General features: G+C 42.1%; 1 protein-coding gene across 5 annotated transcripts in view; it reads left to right on the top strand.

Moving 5' to 3' along the window:
- Window positions 1-20,648, top strand: part of VCL (vinculin) — a 113,428-nt gene that overhangs the window by 17,091 nt on the left and 75,689 nt on the right. For all 5 annotated transcript variants that reach the window (XM_061634834.1, XM_061634837.1, XM_061634831.1 and 2 more), the window contains exon 2: window positions 15,032-15,102. In XM_061634834.1, the coding sequence (XP_061490818.1) occupies window positions 15,032-15,102 (71 nt within the window). The remainder of the gene's footprint in view (window positions 1-15,031; window positions 15,103-20,648) is intronic.

Consider the following 20,648-nt stretch of genomic DNA (forward strand, 5'->3'; position numbering starts at 1 on the left):
ATTTCTTATTTCTCTTCTGAAAGAGGAAATATCCTATTATAATGCATTTCCTTTTAAACTTTGAGATAACATTGCATTTCTTTTGGTGTCGGGGTAAGATAATGGTGCAAGTGGAGCAAGATTAACTTTCCTACCCTGGAAGCTTTGTTTGTTTAAAAAACATTTAGGCCACTTTTCCAGGTGATGCCTGTCCAAAGTGGCTTACAACAGTAAAGAAAAAAGAAAAAAACCCAGACTTTTGAAAAAAGAACCCCATCCAACCTCTTTATAACTAAAAGAGCCAGTAAGTTATCTCCAGACAAAATGGCCAACCCAGTTCATAGAAGGCCAATTAAAACTAATACATTTTCAAGACCTTCCGAAAACCATGCAATGTACAGGCATACCCGCTTAATGTCACTTCACTTAATGTCACCTCACTATAACGTACATGCTCCATACGTCCCCATACCCTGCTTAACGTTTGCGCACTTTGCAATAACGTACACTTTATTGGCATGATGCCGCTGCCATCTAGTGGTGATTGTGTGCAGTACAAGTGAAGACAATTGCTTCACTTAAAGTTTATTTTCGCTTAAAGTATACTCTCCGGTCCTATTGTGAATGTTAAAGCGGGTATGCCTGTAGTCACTCATTACAGGTTTATGGAGAGGGCATTCTAAAGCTGTGAGGCCACCGTGGAAAAGTTCCTGTCTCTTGTGGCCAACAACCTTACTTCGCAGGAGGTGGACACACTAGGAGAACCTCTGATGCCAACCTCAATGTGTGGGCAGGATGGACAGGTGCAGGCAGTCCAGCAAATACTGCTCACTTCCTATTCCAGAAACTGACTTCTTTCACAAAATGTTTTCTAAAATAGTAGTGCAGCAAAGAACTACTGGTGCAAGTAATCTGTTGCAGCTGAAAGTTGCATACCAGGTAACAGGGCTGGTTCCAAAGGGTGGTCAGGTGGGGCCCTGGCCAAGGGCCCCTCCACTCCCCTTCCACGATTTGTGGCAGGATTGCTGCTGCGGATCACATGGCAAGAGCTCCGGAGCACCCCATTCCCTTGCTTCAACCTACCTTCCTTGGTTGTTGCGTGGTTGTGCGCGCAGCACTGCCCTTAACCAACCTTAACCAATCCTCCGAACCTCTCACTGTGTGATCCACGGCAGCGATCCTGCTGCAAATCGTGGAAGGGTACCGCTGGGGCCTGGGGCAGGTTTGTGCCCAAGGGCCCCTGCATGTGTGGGGCCGGCCCTGCCAGGTAAGATAATAAAACTTGGGTTCTGAGTAACTGAAGTGCTGATCTGGATTGAGGCAATGGTATGAGATGAGAAAGTATAAAAACCCCTATTCCTAATCAACTCTTCCCCAATCGAATTAGTAGCCCTCTACTAGTGCTTTGGAGTGAAGAAAAAGACATTATGAGATTCAATCACAGGTCTCCCTCATCATGCGTAGCTTGGCCCTTGGATTCCCAGCCTGGCTAGTTTGTAATTTCTTCATGCTTCATCTTGAGTGTGAGTAGATTGAGACTGTCTGGAGACACTGCAGCTGTTCTCTTGTTTCACTGTTCATTTGCTTCTTAGGACCAGATCTACTCACTTGTCCTGATGAATAGGCTGCAGTAAAGTTTGATGGGTGATTCCAGAGATGTCTGCCCTCTTTAATGCCGCACAGCAGTACAATTCGCTGTACCAAACAGTGTAAATCTTTGTTCTCTGGACTAACAGTCTTGGCAGAAGTCAGGAGAGGCTCATGGAGACACTAAAAGAACTAGGCATCCTTTGATGATGTTGGCCTTGTAAGGAATAAGCTACACACACACACATTTTACAGCTTCTGATCTAGCTGGGTTTTGGGGGTGGAGTGGGGAAGTGCTACGATCCAGTATTTTTAATAGTCTAGGTAAGATTGACAGGCACATAATAAATCTAGGTGAGAGACTGCCATAAAAATGTCTAGACTAGGGTTCGAGGAGGAGATAATCTAAATAAATCAGTATATGGGAAGACGTTTTGCTTTTTGACACAATAATCTGTTTTTATATTAATGGTATCAGAATGTCACCTTGAGATAATGATCTGCAAATGGAGAAGAGGTGTCTTTCTTTCTAGCACAAGCAAACAGTGCAGGGTTGGGACAGAAATTATGTAGACCTCTTTTTTTTTGCCTTTCTCCTTCTTTTGTGTTAGAACTTGTGTGTGATACCACAAGCCTAACCAGGTAGGAAAGATTTAATCTTCCTCGTTGGGGTAAAGCCTTTGTCTGCTCAATGAACAGTAAAGCTAGGGAGTGTTTACTAACAGGCAATTCCTGAAGGCTCCCTGGCTAAATATCAGAGGCTTCTAGCATAGCCTATTAAGCATCCAGTCCTGTAATATTGAATATCAGGTGAAGGCCCAGTAAGTTCTCCTGAAACATTGTATTGCCAGATCATGCACAAGGGAAATCCATATACAGTAGGGCCCCGCTTCCCGGCGCTCCGCTTCCCGGCGTTCTGCTAATGCAGCGGCTTTCCTCCCCTCTTTTAAAGCCGCTTTTGTGGCAATTTCTTGTGATGCGCCCCATTAAAGTCAATGGGGTTCCACTTTACGGCGGGGGTCTGGAATGGAACCCACTGTATAAGCGGGGCCCTACTGTAACTATTTGCTGGGAGCTGGAGTTGACAGTAAAAATAAAATAAAATTATATACAGTGCCTTGCAAAAGTAAGCAGCCCCCTGACCAATGCTCTCGTGTTATTGAATTACCCTTTTCCTAATTTATGCATTTGTATTACATTATCTCTTACTTCTCTAGAATGCTCTTTGGTCTTCATTTTCCTTCATATCCACAGCCTGACCAGTGGGGTTTTTATCCTGACAATGTGGCAGCAACTTTAATGGTTCACAGGTGGAGGCCAATGGTAAGGTCACTGTGTCCTAGGGCAATTGCTTCCTTGTGTATAAACTGGGATCTTCTACAGCGCAGTGGTTGAATACTTATGCAAGCAACATGTTTCAGTTTTTTATGTTTCTTACAAACATTTCCCAATATAAAACCAATGTCACCTTAAAATAATTGATTGAGTTTCAGTGTTTCAAAATAAAATATCATACAGAACGAAATTACAATGTACCATTTGTAATTCAGTAATATGAGAGCATTGGTCAGGCGTCTGATTACTTTTGCAAGGCACTGTACACATACACACGGAGTTTTAGCTGTTTCTGAACTTGTAATCTCTGTAAAATGCGCAGAACAATAATATTAAAAATATCTGTATTGTGTTGTGCGTGTGATGAAGCTTCCATTTTTTTTAATGGTTTGAAATTTTGCAGTGCTTGCTTCCAGACAACTGTGTATTGAGTATTTATCCAGATTAGTTTACACAAAGCTTGTGGGGAGGTTAGGTGATATTGGATATTTATTGAGCATTCATTTTGATTTGTTTGCAGGAAGGTTATATAATGGATGTTGGATCAAGTAAGAGCTATCACATACTCTCTAGTGCATTTTCCTGTCAATTTCCTTATTGCACAAAGACTGGATTTTGGTGGAAATGGGTTTGTTGTGCAAAAGTGCCAAATCAGCTTTTCTGGCATCCCACCCAAAAATAGCAGTAGTCTGGAAGCATCCCATATTTATAGATTTCTTTCATTCTTAACATTAAGAGATTAACAACTGCACTTATATACCAAAATATTTAAAAAAAATAATATTGCAGAGTCAATTCAAGACACAAATTTCTAATTAAATAAAGTAAGGCAACCCACTTTTATCTCCCAGTATATCATTAGTGGCTATAGCAGCTATGCCAACCTGGTCCCCTCCAGATGTTTTGGTCTACTAACTCCCATAAGCCCCAGTTAGCATGGCCTTGCTGACTGGGGCTGATGGAAGTTGCAATCCAAAACATCTAGAGGGCACCAGGTTAGCAAAACCCACTCTACAGAATCCTGAAACCTAGTTATAAATATCAACTTTTGGCCATATCTCATTTCTTCACAACCCAATTTTGTATCGGAGGTGCATTAATTCGCTTCTAGTATTTCTTTATTTTTTTCCCCTGCTGTCAAGAGAGAAAAGGGCCTCAGCTTAGTGGCAAAGCATCTGCTTTGCATGCAGAAGGGCCCAGGTTCTATCCCTGGCATCTCTAGGTAGCACTGGGAAAGAGCCCTGTATAAAATCCCAGTGAACTGCAGCCACTTCAGGTAGATATACGGAGTTAGATGGGGCCAATGACCTGCCCCACTATAATGTGGGTTGGGGGTGGGGGGAGAGAGCAGGAAGCCGAGGTAGGAGAAATGTGTTAATATCCAATGTGCATTTTGGACTTCCCAGGTCCTTCATTAGGGAGTTTTAAAATCAGAAGTTCAATGTTTTGTTACACCTTCTCCACTTTCCTTCTGCTGTTCTTTGCCTGAGGTTTCCCTTTGTTGCTGCATAGGAAGCTGCCTTATATTGAGTCAGACCCTTGGTCCATCTAGCTCGGTATTGTCTAGTCACTGACAGTGGCTCTTGAGGATTTCAGGCAGGTGTCTCTCCCAGCCTCACCTGGAGATGCTGAGGACTGAACCTGGGGCCTTCTGCATGCAAAGCGGATGCTCCACCACTGAGCTATTATAGCCCTTCCTCACGACTTCCTAAAATCTCTCCTATAAAATTTTCTAGTTTTCTTTAAAATACATAGAAGAAGTAATATTCATGCCACTTTTATACCAATTTAAGAGCTTTGATTTCCCCGAAAGAATTCTGAGAATAGCAGTTTTGGTGAGCATTCTGAGCATTCTCTTAGAGATGCCGCATGCCTCTCATTTTGCAGGGTTATTCAGGAAAATAGAAATGACTATAGTATGGATATACCATGGGCTGATGGACTGAACTATCCTTCCTTCCTCCCACACACCTGCCCTCAAAAGAAAATCCTTCAGATTTTTGTTTTGCTTGAGAAAGATAATAACAAATATGTTTTATAGAACAAAAAAAGAGAAGAGATACTTATCCCGTCATATGCTGATTATTTAATGGCTGTTTTAGCACTGGCTTTAGAGTTCTTGTCACCTGAGGGTCACATGTCTTCAAAATGACGTGTGAACCCTTTTCTGGCATTCTAGATAGGAGTTAATTTTTTGACACACAGAAATTGAGGCCGTAGGAAGAAAAACATAAAGTCTGCAAACCAAACACCTACTCAGGTTTGTTCTGAGATTAAGGTGCAGTGTTGACAAGCTAATGGGAAACAGTGTTTCATAGGGAGTGTTATCATTTGGGGGCACAGCTATCTTTAGTTACATTTGTGTTGAGTAAGTACTCTTATGAAAAAAAGATTAAACAAAATGTGTAATAACTAAATATGTGTTTGTAAAGTCAGTTCAGTATGAATTCAGCTTGCATCTAATAGTAACAAGGGGATGATGGTAGGAACTATAGTGTTCCATGAGTGTTTGGAGGGCAGCAGTTCAGGAGAACACCAGCAGAGAATTGAAACCTAGAACTGAATGTGTTGGTGGAAAGATGCTTTATAAATGTACGAAGGAGAAGAACAACAAATCAAGGAAAGCCACCATTTTAAGTTTAGTTGTAGTTAGGATTTTGGAATGTTCAGTAATTTATTTACTATTGCGGCAACATTTGTTTAAGGTTTGTAGCAGCAAATACTATAATAATTAAACAACCCTCATGAACAACCTCTGAGAACAGAAGGTATTGAGTTGGCCATTTGCTTGGAGCTGAACAAGTCACACATCTGCACCAACCTTTCATGGACATCTCTCTATAAGAGTTCTGTATATTTATCCTTAACTGCAAAAAAACAATTCTGGTAATCTCTTCCGTTAAATTGTGTTGTGTTATAAAGATGCATATATTTGATAGAATTGTTGGTCCTTCCTCCCCTCCCCAGTCAGTTTAACAGATGGCAATGGATTGGGGGTCAGATAAAGTGATCACTGGTGGAAGATAAAAGAAACAGCCCTGCTTTATGTGGATCCAGTGGGCGCTATAACATTTGGCAGGGTATTTGTATGTCTGAAATGTCAAGGGTGACAGAGCAAATCTGAAAAAAGGTTATCATCAGAGGCTGTTGTTCTATTTCTGTGTTTTCCCCTGCCTCCCCTGCATGTTTGCTAGACTTACAGCTGCCAACAACTTTAAAAATACATTCAAAATGAATTAAAAATTAGAACATTAGAAATGAGGAGGTGTGACAAAATGCTGCAGTGTGTCTCCAGCCTCTAACCAGAGTGCTCTTGTTTAGTACTCCAGCCAGCCTGGAACAAGAATTTTCTAGCACTGTTTGGGGCTTGCAAAAGATGCTTCCCCTACCCCTACTCTTGAAACTTACCCTGCTGTGTAGTACTAAAAGGCTCAAGCCCCAAACAGAAGCACTTTATTGCTATATAGCTGGAAGTGTGGAGAGGAGGAGCTTTTAACCTCCAGTCCTGGCAAGTATCCCCCTGACCTTAATCCCTACCTCTGGGTTACTATAAACTGTTAGGGGGCACAAGCAGGCCCACCCTCTCCTTTCATTTTCCTGTTTGCAACTGACCTCACCATAGGCTTCATTGTTAGACCCTGTTTTCCTTCTCCTGGGATGGAAGTAAGAGCTGGCCATAGGAAACAATGGAAACATCTGGAAATTTAGCATAGCTCAGACTAGGCAGGAGTATGTGTTCTCTCTCTCATACTCTAGGGGTTTTTTTACCTCTATGCCCTCAACAATCCTCAATTCTTTGAGAGTGTCAACAAGCATATAGATAGAGGTGATCCAGTGGACATAGTGTACTTAGACTTTCAAAAAGCGTTTGACAAGGTACCTCACCAAAGGCTTCTGAGGAAGCTTAGCAGTCATGGAATAAGAGGAGAGGTCCTCTTGTGGATAAGAAATTGGTTAAGAAGCAGAAAGCAGAGAGTAGGAATAAACGGACAGTTCTCCTAATGGAGGGCTGTAGAAAGTGGAGTCCCTCAAGGATCGGTATTGGGACCTGTACTTTTCAACTTGTTCATTAATGACCTAGAATTAGGAGTGAGCAGTGAAGTGGCCTAGTTTGCTGATGACACTAAATTGTTCAGGGTTGTTAAAACAAAAAGGGATTGCGAAGAGCTCCAAAAAGACCTCTCCAAACTGAGTGAATGGGCAGAAAAATGGCAAATGCAATTCAATATAAACAAGTGTAAAATTATGCATATTGGAGCAAAAAATCTGAATTTCACATATACGCTCATGGGGTCTGAACTGGCGGTGACCGACCAGGAGAGAGACCTCGGGGTTGTAGTGGACAGCACGATGAAAATGTCGACCCAGTGTGCGGCAGCTGTGAAAAAGGCAAATTCCATGCTAGCGATAATTAGGAAAGGTATTGAAAATAAAACAGCCGATATCATAATGCCATTGTATAAATCTATGGTGCGGCCGCATTTGGAATACTGTGTACAGTTCTGGTTGCCTCATCTCAAAAAGGATATTCTAGAGTTGGAAAAGGTTCAGAAGAGGGCAACCAGAATGATCAAGGGGATGGAGCGACTCCCTTACGAGGAAAGGTTGCAGCATTTGGGGCTTTTTAGTTTAGAGAAAAGGCGGGTCAGAGGAGACATGATAGAAGTGTATAAAATTATGCATGGCATTGAGAAAGTGGATAGAGAAAAGTTCTTCTCCCTCTCTCATAATACTAGAACTCGTGGACATTCAAAGAAGCTGAATGTTGGAAGATTCAGGACAGACAAAAGGAAGTACTTCTTTACTCAGCGCATAGTTAACTATGGAATTTGCTCGCACAAGATGCAGTAATGGCCACCAGCTTGGATGGCTTTAAAAGAAGATTAGACAAATTCATGGAGGACAGGGCTATCAATGGCTACTAGCCATGATGGCTGTGCTCTGCCACCCTAGTCAGAGGCAGCATGCTTCTGAAAACCAGTTGCCGGAAGCCTCAGGAAGGGAGAGTGTTCTTGCACTCGGGTCCTGCTTGCTGGCTTCCCCCAGGCACCTGGTTGGCCACTGTGAGAACAGGATGCTGGACTAGATGGGCCACTGGCCTGATCCAGCAGGCTCTTCTTATGTTCTTATGTTAAGGCCCAGAAGTGCACAGGGCTTCATTTTTGGGGATTAACAAAAAAAAATTACAGACATGTACTTGACTGACAGAGATATAAATTTAAGAAATAAATAAATAAATCTACACAAATATGTTTTTGGAGAGAATCAGAAAATTATATTGGAAGGGCTGCACTGCTTACCAATTTGTTTTTGGTGCAATTCAAAGTGTTGGTGATGGCCTTTAAAGCCCTACATAGCTAAGGTCCAGGATGCCATAGCAACTGCCTTTTCCTGTGCCAGCCTGCCCACTGCCTAAGGTCTGGTCCACAGAGAATCTCCTTTGTGTCACAACTTTGGTAGAGGCTTGATTGAAGGGGATGAGAGAGAGGGCATTTTCTGTGGCCACATCTTAATTGTGGAATTCCTTGGCCCTATCTTTTATGGCATTTCACTGGATGGCAAACAACTTTTTACTTAGGCAGGCTTTTGGTTTATTGGTTCATTTGTTGTTTATCTGATGCTTGTTTTGTTTTTTCCTGTTGCACTTGACTCTGTTTTTATTCTTCAGTGTTTTGGGAATGTTTTTGTATTTGGTTTTGTTATTACTTGCCCTGAATGTCGAGATATGTCTGTATAATAGCACGTAAAAAGCGGGTGGGGGGGGGAAGGAGAGGTAGTGTGTTAGTAGAGATGTAAATAGTAAATTTGGTGCATCATCACTCCTAAAATACTCCTCTTTTCCTTTTGTAAGACTTGAAGTATTGTGCTTGGTGGTTTCTTTCAGTACAGTACTGTTTCCTTGTAGTTTGGGGCATTAATTGGAAATACGTGCAAGTGCAGAATGCCAACCTCCTTAACTCCTGATGGTCTCTCCCTTTTAAAACCAGCCTTTTCTGTGAAGTCTGTCCTTAATCCTTATCCCCAGTGGGATATCTATGAGGACCTTGAAGGAGGATAGAAAATTCCCCCTACCCCTCAATTTCTCACCTAGCGGGTGAAGGAACCCTTGGGTGAGTGGTGGTATATCCAGAGATCCTGAAGGATGACTTTGGGATGGGATGGTAGAGTCATTAGTTTCACATACAGAAGGTCCAAGTTTCAGTCCCAGGCATTTTCAGGTGCCCCCTGCCTGAAAACCTGGAGAGCCATTGCCTGTCAGTGTACACAATGCTGAGCTAAGGTGGGCCAGTGGTCTGGCTCAGTATAAGGCAACTTCCTGTGCTCTGAGTCACAAGATGAGGCATTCAATTTATGTCCCACCCTTCCTCCCGAAGGAGTGCAGAGTTGTATGGTAAAAGAAGGAAAAGCCAAATATCAACTTGCTCAGACGTTTAATGTGGTCATTGGGCCAGGAGATACGCAGTTTCTCCTTGGCACTGTGCTAGTTAGTAGCCTAGCACATTTAAGGACATTCAGGCATTACATATTGGTGGTGGTGGAGGAGGACAGAATCCAAGACACGCAGCTGGTCGATTATGCTTGATTGGACAACTAATAGCCAATCAGTTCTGAGCTGATCAAAATGAAAACAATGAACACAATGGTCTATCAAGCTTATGTTGTCATTATGTGCCTTCAAGTTGATTTTGACTTATGGCGACCCTATGAATCAGCAACCTCAAATAGCATCTGTTATAAACCACCCTGTTCAGAGCTGGTAGAGCCAGTGTGGTGTAGTGGTTGAGGTGTTTGACTACAACCTGGGAAACAAGGGTTCAAATCCCCACACAGCCATGAAGCACACTGGGTGACCTTGGGCCAGTCACTGTCTCTCAGCCTCATGAAAACCCTATTCATGGGGTAGCCATAAGTCAGAATTGATTTGTTTTTGTTGTTATGTGTCTCCAAGTCGACCATGACTTATGGCGACCCTGTGAATCAGCAACCTCCAATAGCATCTGTCAGATCTTGTAAGTTCAGGTCTGTGGCTTCCTTTATGGAATCAATCCATCTCTTGTTTGGCCTTCCTCTTTTTCTACTCCCTTCTGTTTTCCCCAGCATTATTGTCATTTCTAGCGAATCATGTCTTCTCATGATGTGTCCAAAGTATGATCACCTCAGTTTCATCATTTTAGCTTCTAGTTATAGTTCTGGTTTAATTTGTTCTAACACCCAATTATTTGTCTTTTTCGTGGTCCATGGTATCTGCAACTCCTCCAGCACCACATTTCAAATGAGTTGATTTGTCAACTTTAAAGTTACTGTACATAAATCTTCTGTTATTACTTTAGTCTTCTTGACTTTTAGCTGCTTTTGTGTTTTCCTCTTTAACTTTCATCAGCATTCATTTCAAATCATTACTGGTTTCTGCTAGTAGTATGGTATTGACTGCATATCTTAATATGATATTTCTCCCTCCAATTTTCACACCAACTGTCTCCAATCCCACTTTCCGTACATGTTCTGCATATAGATTAAACAAATAGGGTGATAAAACACACCCCTGTGTCTCACCCTTTCCCATTGGGAACCAATCAGTTTCTTCATATTCTGTCCTTGCAGTAGCCTCTTTTCCAGAGTATAGGTTGCACATCAGGACAAACAGATGCTGTGGCACCCCCATTTCTTTTAAAGCATTCCATAGTTTTTCATGATCTACACAATCAAAGGCTTTGCTGTAATCTATAAGCCACAGGGTGATTTCCTTCTGAAATTCCTTGGTCCGTTCCTTTATCCAATGTATGTTTGTGATGTGATCTCTGTTACCTCTTCCCTTTCTAAATCCAGCTTGGACATCTGGCATTTCTCACTCCATATATGGTAAGAGCCTTTGTTGTAAAATCTTGAGCATTACTTTATTTGCACGGGATATTTGGGCAGTTGTTCGATAATTACTGCATTCCCTGGGATCTCCTTTCTTTGGAATTCCTGACTGCGCTTGGGGAATGGGAACCTGCTGAAGGCCGCACGGTCGATACCCTGGTGATGGAGTGGAATGAGGGGATCACCAGGGCTCTGGACCGCGTGGCGCCGAAACGTCCTCTCCCCCTGAACAGAACTTAGTTAGCACCTTGGTATACTCCACGTTTGCGAAATCTGAGACAGGAGGTGAGACGACTAGAACGCCGGTGGCGGAAATCCCGTTCCGAAGATGTCCGGACACAGGTTAGAGCAGCAGTAACTGCCTACCAAGTGGCAATAAAGGCAGAAAAGAAGAGGTTCTTTGCTGCCTCTATTGCGTCCGCAGAGTGCTGTCCCAGGAGGTTGTTCCAAGTGGTCCGAAGCCTGGTCGGTCCAGTTGCTCAGGAACCCTTGGAACAGTCTAAGGCCTCCTGTGACAAATTAGCAAAGCACTTTGCCGACAAAATCGAACATTTACGGAGCTCAATTCCGTACGCCGTGGACACAGTAAATGAAACAGAGTTGGCCAGTTGCAATCCGGTCAAATGGGATCGGTTTCGACCTCTTCCTTCTGAGGATGTGGACAAGGTGCTCTCGACTGTGAAGCCTACCACCTGTCTAACTGATCCTTGCCCATCGTGGCTCCTTGTGAGCTGCAAAGAGAAATTGGGCGAGGGGTTTAAGGCGGTGGTCAATGCATCCTTGGAGGAGGGTGTAATGCCATTAGCACTCAAGGAGGCAATTGTAAAGCCCATCTTAAAGAAGTCCTCCTTGGATCCCCAGGTTTTGAATAACTTTCGCCCAATTTCGAATCTACCATTCCTGGGCAAGATCATTGAGCGAGTGGTGGCTAATCAGTTGTCGACACACTTGGATGAAACGGATTATTTGGATCCATACCAATCGGGTTTCAGGACTGGACATGGAACTGAAACAGCATTGGTCGCTCTGGTTGATGATATGAGGAGGGCATTAGATAGGGGAGAATTCACCTTTCTTGTCCTCCTCGATCTCTCAGCGGCTTTTGATACTGTCGACCACAGTATCCTTTTACATCGCCTGGAGGAATCGGGAATAGGAGGCACTGTACTACGGTGGTTCCATTCCTTTCTTTCCGACAGGCATCAACAGGTAGCATTGGGGGAGGAGGTTTCAGACCCTTGGCCTCTCAATTGTGGTGTGGCACAGGGCTCTATCCTGTCTCCCATGCTATTTAATATCTATATGAAGCCGCTGGGGACAATCATCAGGAGATTTGGGCTGCAGTGTCACCAATATGCGGATGACACTCAGCTCTATCTCTCGTTTAAATCTTCACCAGAGTCTGCTGTGGAGACCATGTCCAAGTGCCTGGAATCCGTGAGTGGATGGATGGGAAGGAACAGGCTGAAGTTGAATCCTGATAAGACTGAGGTGCTACTCGTGGGAGACAAGGGAAGGCTGGGAGATGTTGACCTGGTGTTCGACGGGGTGAAATTGCCCCTGAAGGACCAGGTCCGCAGCCTTGGGGTTGTTCTTGATTCCAAGCTGTCCATGGAGGCTCAGATTTCGGCAGTGAGTCGGGCAGCTTGGTATCAATTACACCTCATTCGTAGACTGCAGCCCTACCTTCCTGCTCATCAGCTCCCACTGGTGGTACATGCCCTGGTCACCTCTCGGTTGGATTACTGTAATGCGCTCTACGTGGGGTTACCCTTGAAAACGGTCCGGAAATTAGAACTTATACAAAATGCTGCGGCTCGACTACTTACAAACTGTCGCCGCCGGGAACACATCACCCCAGTGTTGTTCGACCTATACTGGCTTCCAGTTATTTTCTGGGCCCAATTCAAGGTGTTGGTATTAACCTTTAAATCCCTATACGGTCTCGGCCCAGTTTATCTGATGGAGCGCCTCCAGCGCCACCAACCATGCCGCCCAACAAGATCAGCCACACAGGACCTTCTCTCAATCCCACCAACTAAAACAGCTAGGTTGGCGGGGACAAGAGAGAGGGCATTTTCAGTGGCGGCCCCCACTCTCTGGAACTCCCTCCTGTATGACCTTCGACATGCCCCTTCCCTGAATGTATTCCGCCAAGCTTTGAAGACCTGGCTGTTCAGACAGGCCTTTGGGACTTACGGTGAGGGTTAAATTTTTACGACGAATAGCCTACTACTCTGTACTGGAACTGTTTTATTGTTTTATTGTTATATTGTATTTTATGATGTATTTTATTATGATGTAATGTATTGTTGTTAAATTGTACGTCGCCTAGAGTGGCCATTGGCCAGATAGGCGACCCACAAATTAAATTATTATTATTATTATTATTATTATTATTATTATTATTCCAGTCTGTGGGCCATTGTTTAGTTTTCTGTATTTGTTGACTTTTTTTTGTCAGATTCAGTCTCAGTAACTTGTAGCAACTCTATTGGTATGGCACCTGTTCCTAGTGATTTGTTTCTTCCAAGTATTTTAAGAGCAGCTTTCACCTCACATTCTAAAATTCCCAGTGAGTATTTAAAATCTGAGAAGCCTACAAGGTACACAATAATGTATCTTGTCTCCAGATTTTTCCAATTATCACTGCCTACAGACATCAGTCTAGGGTCAACTTCCGTTTTGTACTTGGTCTCTTATTACATTACATATAATCTCATGAATGATTTAGTTTTTTAATTTGTGTGATATGGTGCCAGTGCAGTAAATATTTAAGAATGTATTTCCAGAACAGAAATTGCTTTGTATATTGTGTTGGTACAGAAGGCACATAGTCCAGCTTTCTGCAACAATATTTTGAAAAAGCTGATAATTTCATTTTGGTATTATGGGGTTTATTTGCTAATGAACCAGTCAAGAATTGCATGAGTCAGTCTTTTGCCAGAGAACAGAGTGTATTTACAGTTGATATAGTTGCTGCATTAATTTTGTACATCATCTTCACTTTATTTGTATGTTGCCTTTCCACAAGAAAATCAAGCTCAAAGATGCTTACAACAAGGAGAATTCATCACAAAATCAACAATTGCAAGAACAATTTCATAATAACATCAATAATAAAACAGCAACATAATAGCAAATCTAACAGCATTCAAAAAACATGTCATTCCTGTAAATGTAGCAGTATTACATCTCCTGGCAGTAGCAAAATTAACAAAGGAGTTTGAACTATTTCCCCTTGGTCCTAGAAGTACTAGGCACTGCTTCTATGTCAATTACAAATTAGCCAAGAATCAAGTTGTTCTGATTAAAAGAAAAAAAGATCCCTGCTCCTCTAGCATCACTAGTTCAGGCATCATTAAGCCTTCCAGAAGCAGGGGGTGGGGTCCTTGGAAACACTCCTCCCTTGATGTTACTCACCGTCCCTTTCCCACAATAGCTTCTTGTAAGGCTCCAAAGGCAGGGGGTGGGGTAGATGGAAACTCTTCTCTCATGATGTTACATGGACATTACCCATGATTTAGTAGCACTAGGAGCACTCTGGATCCTACTTAGGTCTGCATTTAGCGCTATCAGGGTTGCACGTAGTAATACAGTGCTTTCAAGTGTTCAAAGCACTTGCCTTGTCTTAACCCTTACAACAACCATCTAAGGCAGGCCAGTAGTAAATCCCAGAAGACGTGAAGTTGAGACTGAGAGAGAGTGGCCTGCCTAAGGCCATCAAGTGAGCTCATGGGTAAAATTTGAACCCAGGATTTCCTGCTTCACAACCTCTCTGCCCCAGCCCACAAGCATGCAGTATGCAGGGATCAAATGCTGCTGGGAATATGCCTAATTCCATTTTCATAGCATGACCAGTTAGAAATAATGAAGCCATGCTTAGATTTGTGATCACACTCGTGTGTTATCAGCTTAGTTTATTTATTATTATTTATTTATTAGATTTATATCCCGCCCTTCCTCCCAGTAGGAGCCCAGGGTGGCTTCATGCAGATACCTTATGCAGTCTTCTCTTGTTCAGAGCCTTGGGGAAGTAGCCAGTCATTTTTAATGATTGTTTTGTATAGCTTTTAAATGTGCTCGTTACTGTACACTACTGTGATGTTTTGCGAGAGGGCAGTATATAAATACTTTTATAAAATAAGTATTAAGCCACGGGAATAGGAACAACTGTTTTTCATTTTTCTTAACTTTATTAAGCATTGTATATTGAAGTTCAGAAGCCAGCGATAAAAAATAATGTAACTCTTTTCTTCCCATGCAGGTTGGAAAAGAAACTGTCCAGACAACCGAAGACCAGATTTTGAAGAGAGATATGCCACCTGCATTCATTAAGTAAGTAAATTGAAATGACAAGTGTTGATAGTGGTAGCTATAGAAAATGTAGGGTTTAGTTTGCACTGAGGCGGTAGCTTTGTGTCAGCGCTGTACTATTTCAGATTGTGAGACCTCATTTGATTGAATGCTTCTCAGTAAAGAGAAAAACAAACAACCCCCCCGCCCCCCATACGTAGTAACTAATACATCAGGAACAAGATTAAGCTAGAACCGTTCCCCGACTTTTCCCTTCCTGCAGGGATTTTTTTTTCCAGATAGGTGAGCCTCCACTTGCATTCTGACATGGTACAGCCCAGACACAGGCTGACCACTTCAGTGAGAACTAGGCCTTCGTCCAAATATTTAAAATGTAAACCTATTTTATTTAGCAGTGAAGCTTAATATGATTCATCAGACATTTTGGTTAATTTAGACTAAACTTTGTCATGTTGTTCTAGCTGTCTCAGTATCCTATCTCTTCAATACTGACTTCTCCAAGAACCAGCAGTGCAAACAATATTTTTCCTCCCATAGGTATGGTTCTTTTTCTTTTGGATGAAAGTGTGAAATTGTACCGTGTCTTCTCTTCACTCTCTGCTCTCGGTTTGTCTCAGATTTTGTTTGATACCTAAAAGCTAATTGACTGACACTTGCAATTAACTTCATGCGTCAGTGCAGAAGATACAATGATTTTCTTCTTTGAAGTCTTGAAGGCATAATAATCACTTTCATTGTCATGAAACCACTTTCCTTGACAATGTCAGCTACATACCCCTATTGAAAGAGCTGCTTCTGTCCGTTCTCTGAATAGTTCATGTTTTTTATTAGTAATGACTAGATAAGGTAGATTAATGTTTTGCTAAATTGTTATTTTTTGGAGGGAGGTCCTCAGGAAACAGGACAGAGAAATGGTGCTTCAGCCACACAAGTATGTTTGTCTAGAGGCAGTTATAAAGGTACTAAATGGGAAACTGTATGAAGGTCTATGTGCATGGTGGATTACTGTGTGAATATTTGCTTAGTGCCTACTTTTTATCCCTCCCTCTTTTAAATAACAGATATATTGCACTATGATTGCATCAAACTTTTCCTTTTAAGCATAAGAAGTTCTAATTATGTCTTGGGAATCATAGTAGCAAATATGAAAGGGTGATATGTATTAGGACTGGGGTACGATAGGCAAGAAAATGATGCATATATTCACTCTTGCAGAAATAATAGTATTTTATTTTTAGATGCTGAAGTTGTACATTAAAAAAAAGGTGCTGCATTTTTATCCGGAAAGGACATAGACGTCTTAGCACACACAGCTCTAGTGGTGTATTTACAAGATACTTTGCTGGTATCTAAAGCCAGCCAAGTGAATTATATTTACTCTTTTGCTAAATTTGGCTTGTAAATATGATGTTGCCATCTCATCTACATTACAGCTTAATTTGCACGTCCAAGTAGTTTGATGTCTATAAGAGTCATCTGTTCAAAATATCATTTTGTATATTAAACTCAACAAAATTCACAGATTTAGAAACACATTGGTCTTGCCTGTAGCTGAATGCCGCTCTTGCCTTATGCCACAGATTTTGTAGTGGATAATTGCTTTGCAGCTCTGAGTCCTTCGGGAGGAAGGGTGGGACATAAATTGAATGCCTCATCTTGTGACTCAGAGCACAGGAAGTTGCCTTATACTGAGCCAGACCACTGGCCCACCTTAGCTCAGCATTGTGTACACTGACAGGCAATGGCTCTCCAGGTTTTCAGGCAGGGGGCACCTGAAAATGCCTGGGACTGAAACTTGGACCTTCTGTATGTGAAACTAATGACTCTACCATCCCATCCCAAAGTCATCCTTCAGGATCTCTGGATATACCACCACTCACCCAAGGATTCCTTCACCCGCTAGGTGAGAAATTGAGGGGTAGGGGGAATTTTCTATCCTCCTTCAAGGTCCTCATAGATATCCCACTGGGGATAAGGATTAAGGACAGACTTCACAGAAAAGGCTGGTTTTAAAAGGGAGAGACCATCAGGAGTTAAGGAGGTTGGCATTCTGCACTTGCACGTATTTCCAATTAATGCCCCAAACTACAAGGAAACAGTACTGTACTGAAAGAAACCACCAAGCACAATACTTCAAGTCTTACAAAAGGAAAAGAGGAGTATTTTAGGAGTGATGATGCACCAAATTTACTATTTACATCTCTACTAACACACTACCTCTCCTTCCCCCCCCCACCCGCTTTTTACGTGCTATTATACAGACATATCTCGACATTCAGGGCAAGTAATAACAAAACCAAATACAAAAACATCCCCAAAACACTGAAGAATAAAAACAGAGTCAAGTGCAACAGGAAAAAACAAAACAAGCATCAGATAAACAACAAATGAACCAATAAACCAAAAGCCTGCTTAAGTAAAAAGTTGTTTGCCATCCAGTGAAATGCCATAAAAGATAGGGCCAAGGAATTCCACAATTAAGATGTGGCCACAGAAAATGCCCTCTCTCTCATCCCCTTCAATCAAGCCTCTACCAAAGTTGTGACACAAAGGAGATTCTCTGTGGACCAGACCTTAGGCAGTGGGCAGGCTGGCACAGGAAAAGGCAGTTGCTATGGTATCCTGGACCTTAGCTATGTAGGGCTTTAAAGGCCATCACCAACACTTTGAATTGCACCAAAAACAAATTGGTAAGCAGTGCAGCCCTTCCAATATAATTTTCTGATTCTCTCCAAAAACATATTTGTGTAGATTTATTTATTTATTTCTTAAATTTATATCTCTGTCAGTCAAGTACATGTCTGTAATTTTTTCTTTGTTAATCCCCAAAAATGAAGCCCTGTGCACTTCTGGGCCTTGAGGATTGTTGAGGGCATAGAGGTAAAAAAACCCCTAGAGTATGAGAGAGAGAACACATACTCCTGCCTAGTCTGAGCTATGCTAAATTTCCAGATGTTTCCATTGTTTCCTATGGCCAGCTCTTACTTCCATCCCAGGAGAAGGAAAACAGGGTCTAACAATGAAGCCTATGGTGAGGTCAGTTGCAAACAGGAAAATGAAAGGAGAGGGTGGGCCTGCTTGTGCCCCCTAACAGTTTATAGTAACCCAGAGGTAGGGATTAAGGTCAGGGGGATACTTGCCAGGACTGGAGGTTAAAAGCTCCTCCTCTCCACACTTCCAGCTATATAGCAATAAAGTGCTTCTGTTTGGGGCTTGAGCCTTTTAGTACTACACAGCAGGGTAAGTTTCAAGAGTAGGGGTAGGGGAAGCATCTTTTGCAAGCCCCAAACAGTGCTAGAAAATTCTTGTTCCAGGCTGGCTGGAGTACTAAACAAGAGCACTCTGGTTAGAGGCTGGAGACACACTGCAGCATTTTGTCACACCTCCTCATTTCTAATGTTCTAATTTTTAATTCATTTTGAATGTATTTTTAAAGTTGTTGGCAGCTGTAAGTCTAGCAAACATGCAGGGGAGGCAGGGGAAAACACAGAAATAGAACAACAGCCTCTGATGATAACCTTTTTTCAGATTTGCTCTGTCACCCTTGACATTTCAGACATACAAATACCCTGCCAAATGTTATAGCGCCCACTGGATCCACATAAAGCAGGGCTGTTTCTTTTTTAAATCTTCCACCAGTGATCACTTTATCTGACCCCCAATCCATTGCCATCTGTTAAACTGACTGGGGAGGGGAGGAAGGACCAACAATTCTATCAAATATATGCATCTTTATAACACAACACAATTTAACGGAAGAGATTACCAGAATTGTTTTTTTTGCAGTTAAGGATAAATATACAGAACTCTTATAGAGAGATGTCCATGAAAGGTTGGTGCAGATGTGTGACTTGTTCAGCTCCAGGCAAATGGCCAACTCAATACCTTCTGTTCTCAGAGGTTGTTCATGAGGGTTGTTTAATTATTATAGTATTTGCTGCTACAAACCTTAAACAAATGTTGCCACAATAGTAAATAAATTACTGAACATTCCAAAATCCTAACTACAACTAAACTTAAAATGGTGGCTTTCCTTGATTTGTTGTTTTTCTCCTTCGTACATTTATAAAGCATCTTTCCACCAACACATTCAGTTCTAGGTTTCAATTCTCTGCTGGTGTTCTCCTGAACTGCTGCCCTCCAAACACTCGTGGAACACTATAGTTCCTACCATCATCCCCTTGTTACTATTAGATGCAAGCTGAATTCATACTGAACTGACTTTACAAACACATATTTAGTTATTACACATTTTGTTTAATCTTTTTTTCATAAGAGTACTTACTCAACACAAATGTAACTAAAGATAGCTGTGCCCCCAAATGATAACACTCCCTATGAAACACTGTTTCCCACTAGCTTGTCAACACTGCACCTTAATCTCAGAACAAACCTGAGTAGGTGTTTGGTTTGCAGACTTTATGTTTTTCTTCCTACGGCCTCAATTTCTGTGTGTCAAAAAATTAACTCCTATCTAGAATGCCAGAAAAGGGTTCACACGTCATTTTGAAGACATGTGACCCTCAGGTGACAAGAACTCTAAAGCCAGTGCTAAAACAGCCATTAAATAATCAGCATATGACGGGATAAGTATCTCTTCTCTTTTTTTGTTCTATAAAACATATTTGTTATTATCTTTCTCAAGCAAAACAAAAAATCTGAAGGGTTTTCTTTTGAGGGCAGGTGTGTGGGAGGAAGGAAGGATAGTTCAGTCCATCAGCCCATGGTATATCCATACTATAGTCATTTCTATTTTCCTGAATAACCCTGCAAAATGAGAGGCATGCGGCATCTCTAAGAGAATGCTCAGAATGCTCACCAAAACTGCTATTCTCAGAATTCTTTCGGGGAAATCAAAGCTCTTAAATTGGTATAAAAGTGGCATGAATATTACTTCTTCTATGTATTTTAAAGAAAACTAGAAAATTTTATAGGAGAGATTTTAGGAAGTCGTGAGGAAGGGCTATAATAGCTCAGTGGTGGAGCATCCGCTTTGCATGCAGAAGGCCCCAGGTTCAGTCCTCAGCATCTCCAGGTGAGGCTGGGAGAGACACCTGCCTGAAATCCTCAAGAGCCACTGTCAGTGACTAGACAATACCGAGCTAGATGGACCAAGGGTCTGACTCAATATAAGGCAGCTTCCTATGCAGCAACAAAGGGAAACCTCAGGCAAAGAACAGCAGAAGGAAAGTGGAGAAGGTGTAACAAAACATTGAACTTCTGATTTTAAAACTCCCTAATGAAGGACCTGGGAAGTCCAAAATGCACATTGGATATTAACACATTTCTCCTACCTCGGCTTCCTGCTCTCTCCCCCCACCCCCAACCCACATTATAGTGGGGCAGGTCATTGGCCCCATCTAACTCCGTATATCTACCTGAAGTGGCTGCAGTTCACTGGGATTTTATACAGGGCTCTTTCCCAGTGCTACCTAGAGATGCCAGGGATAGAACCTGGGCCCTTCTGCATGCAAAGCAGATGCTTTGCCACTAAGCTGAGGCCCTTTTCTCTCTTGACAGCAGGGGAAAAAAATAAAGAAATACTAGAAGCGAATTAATGCACCTCC

The sequence above is a fragment of the Rhineura floridana genome, chromosome 7, assembly GCF_030035675.1.
Source record: "Rhineura floridana isolate rRhiFlo1 chromosome 7, rRhiFlo1.hap2, whole genome shotgun sequence".
Taxonomy (NCBI): Eukaryota; Metazoa; Chordata; class Lepidosauria; order Squamata; family Rhineuridae; genus Rhineura; species Rhineura floridana.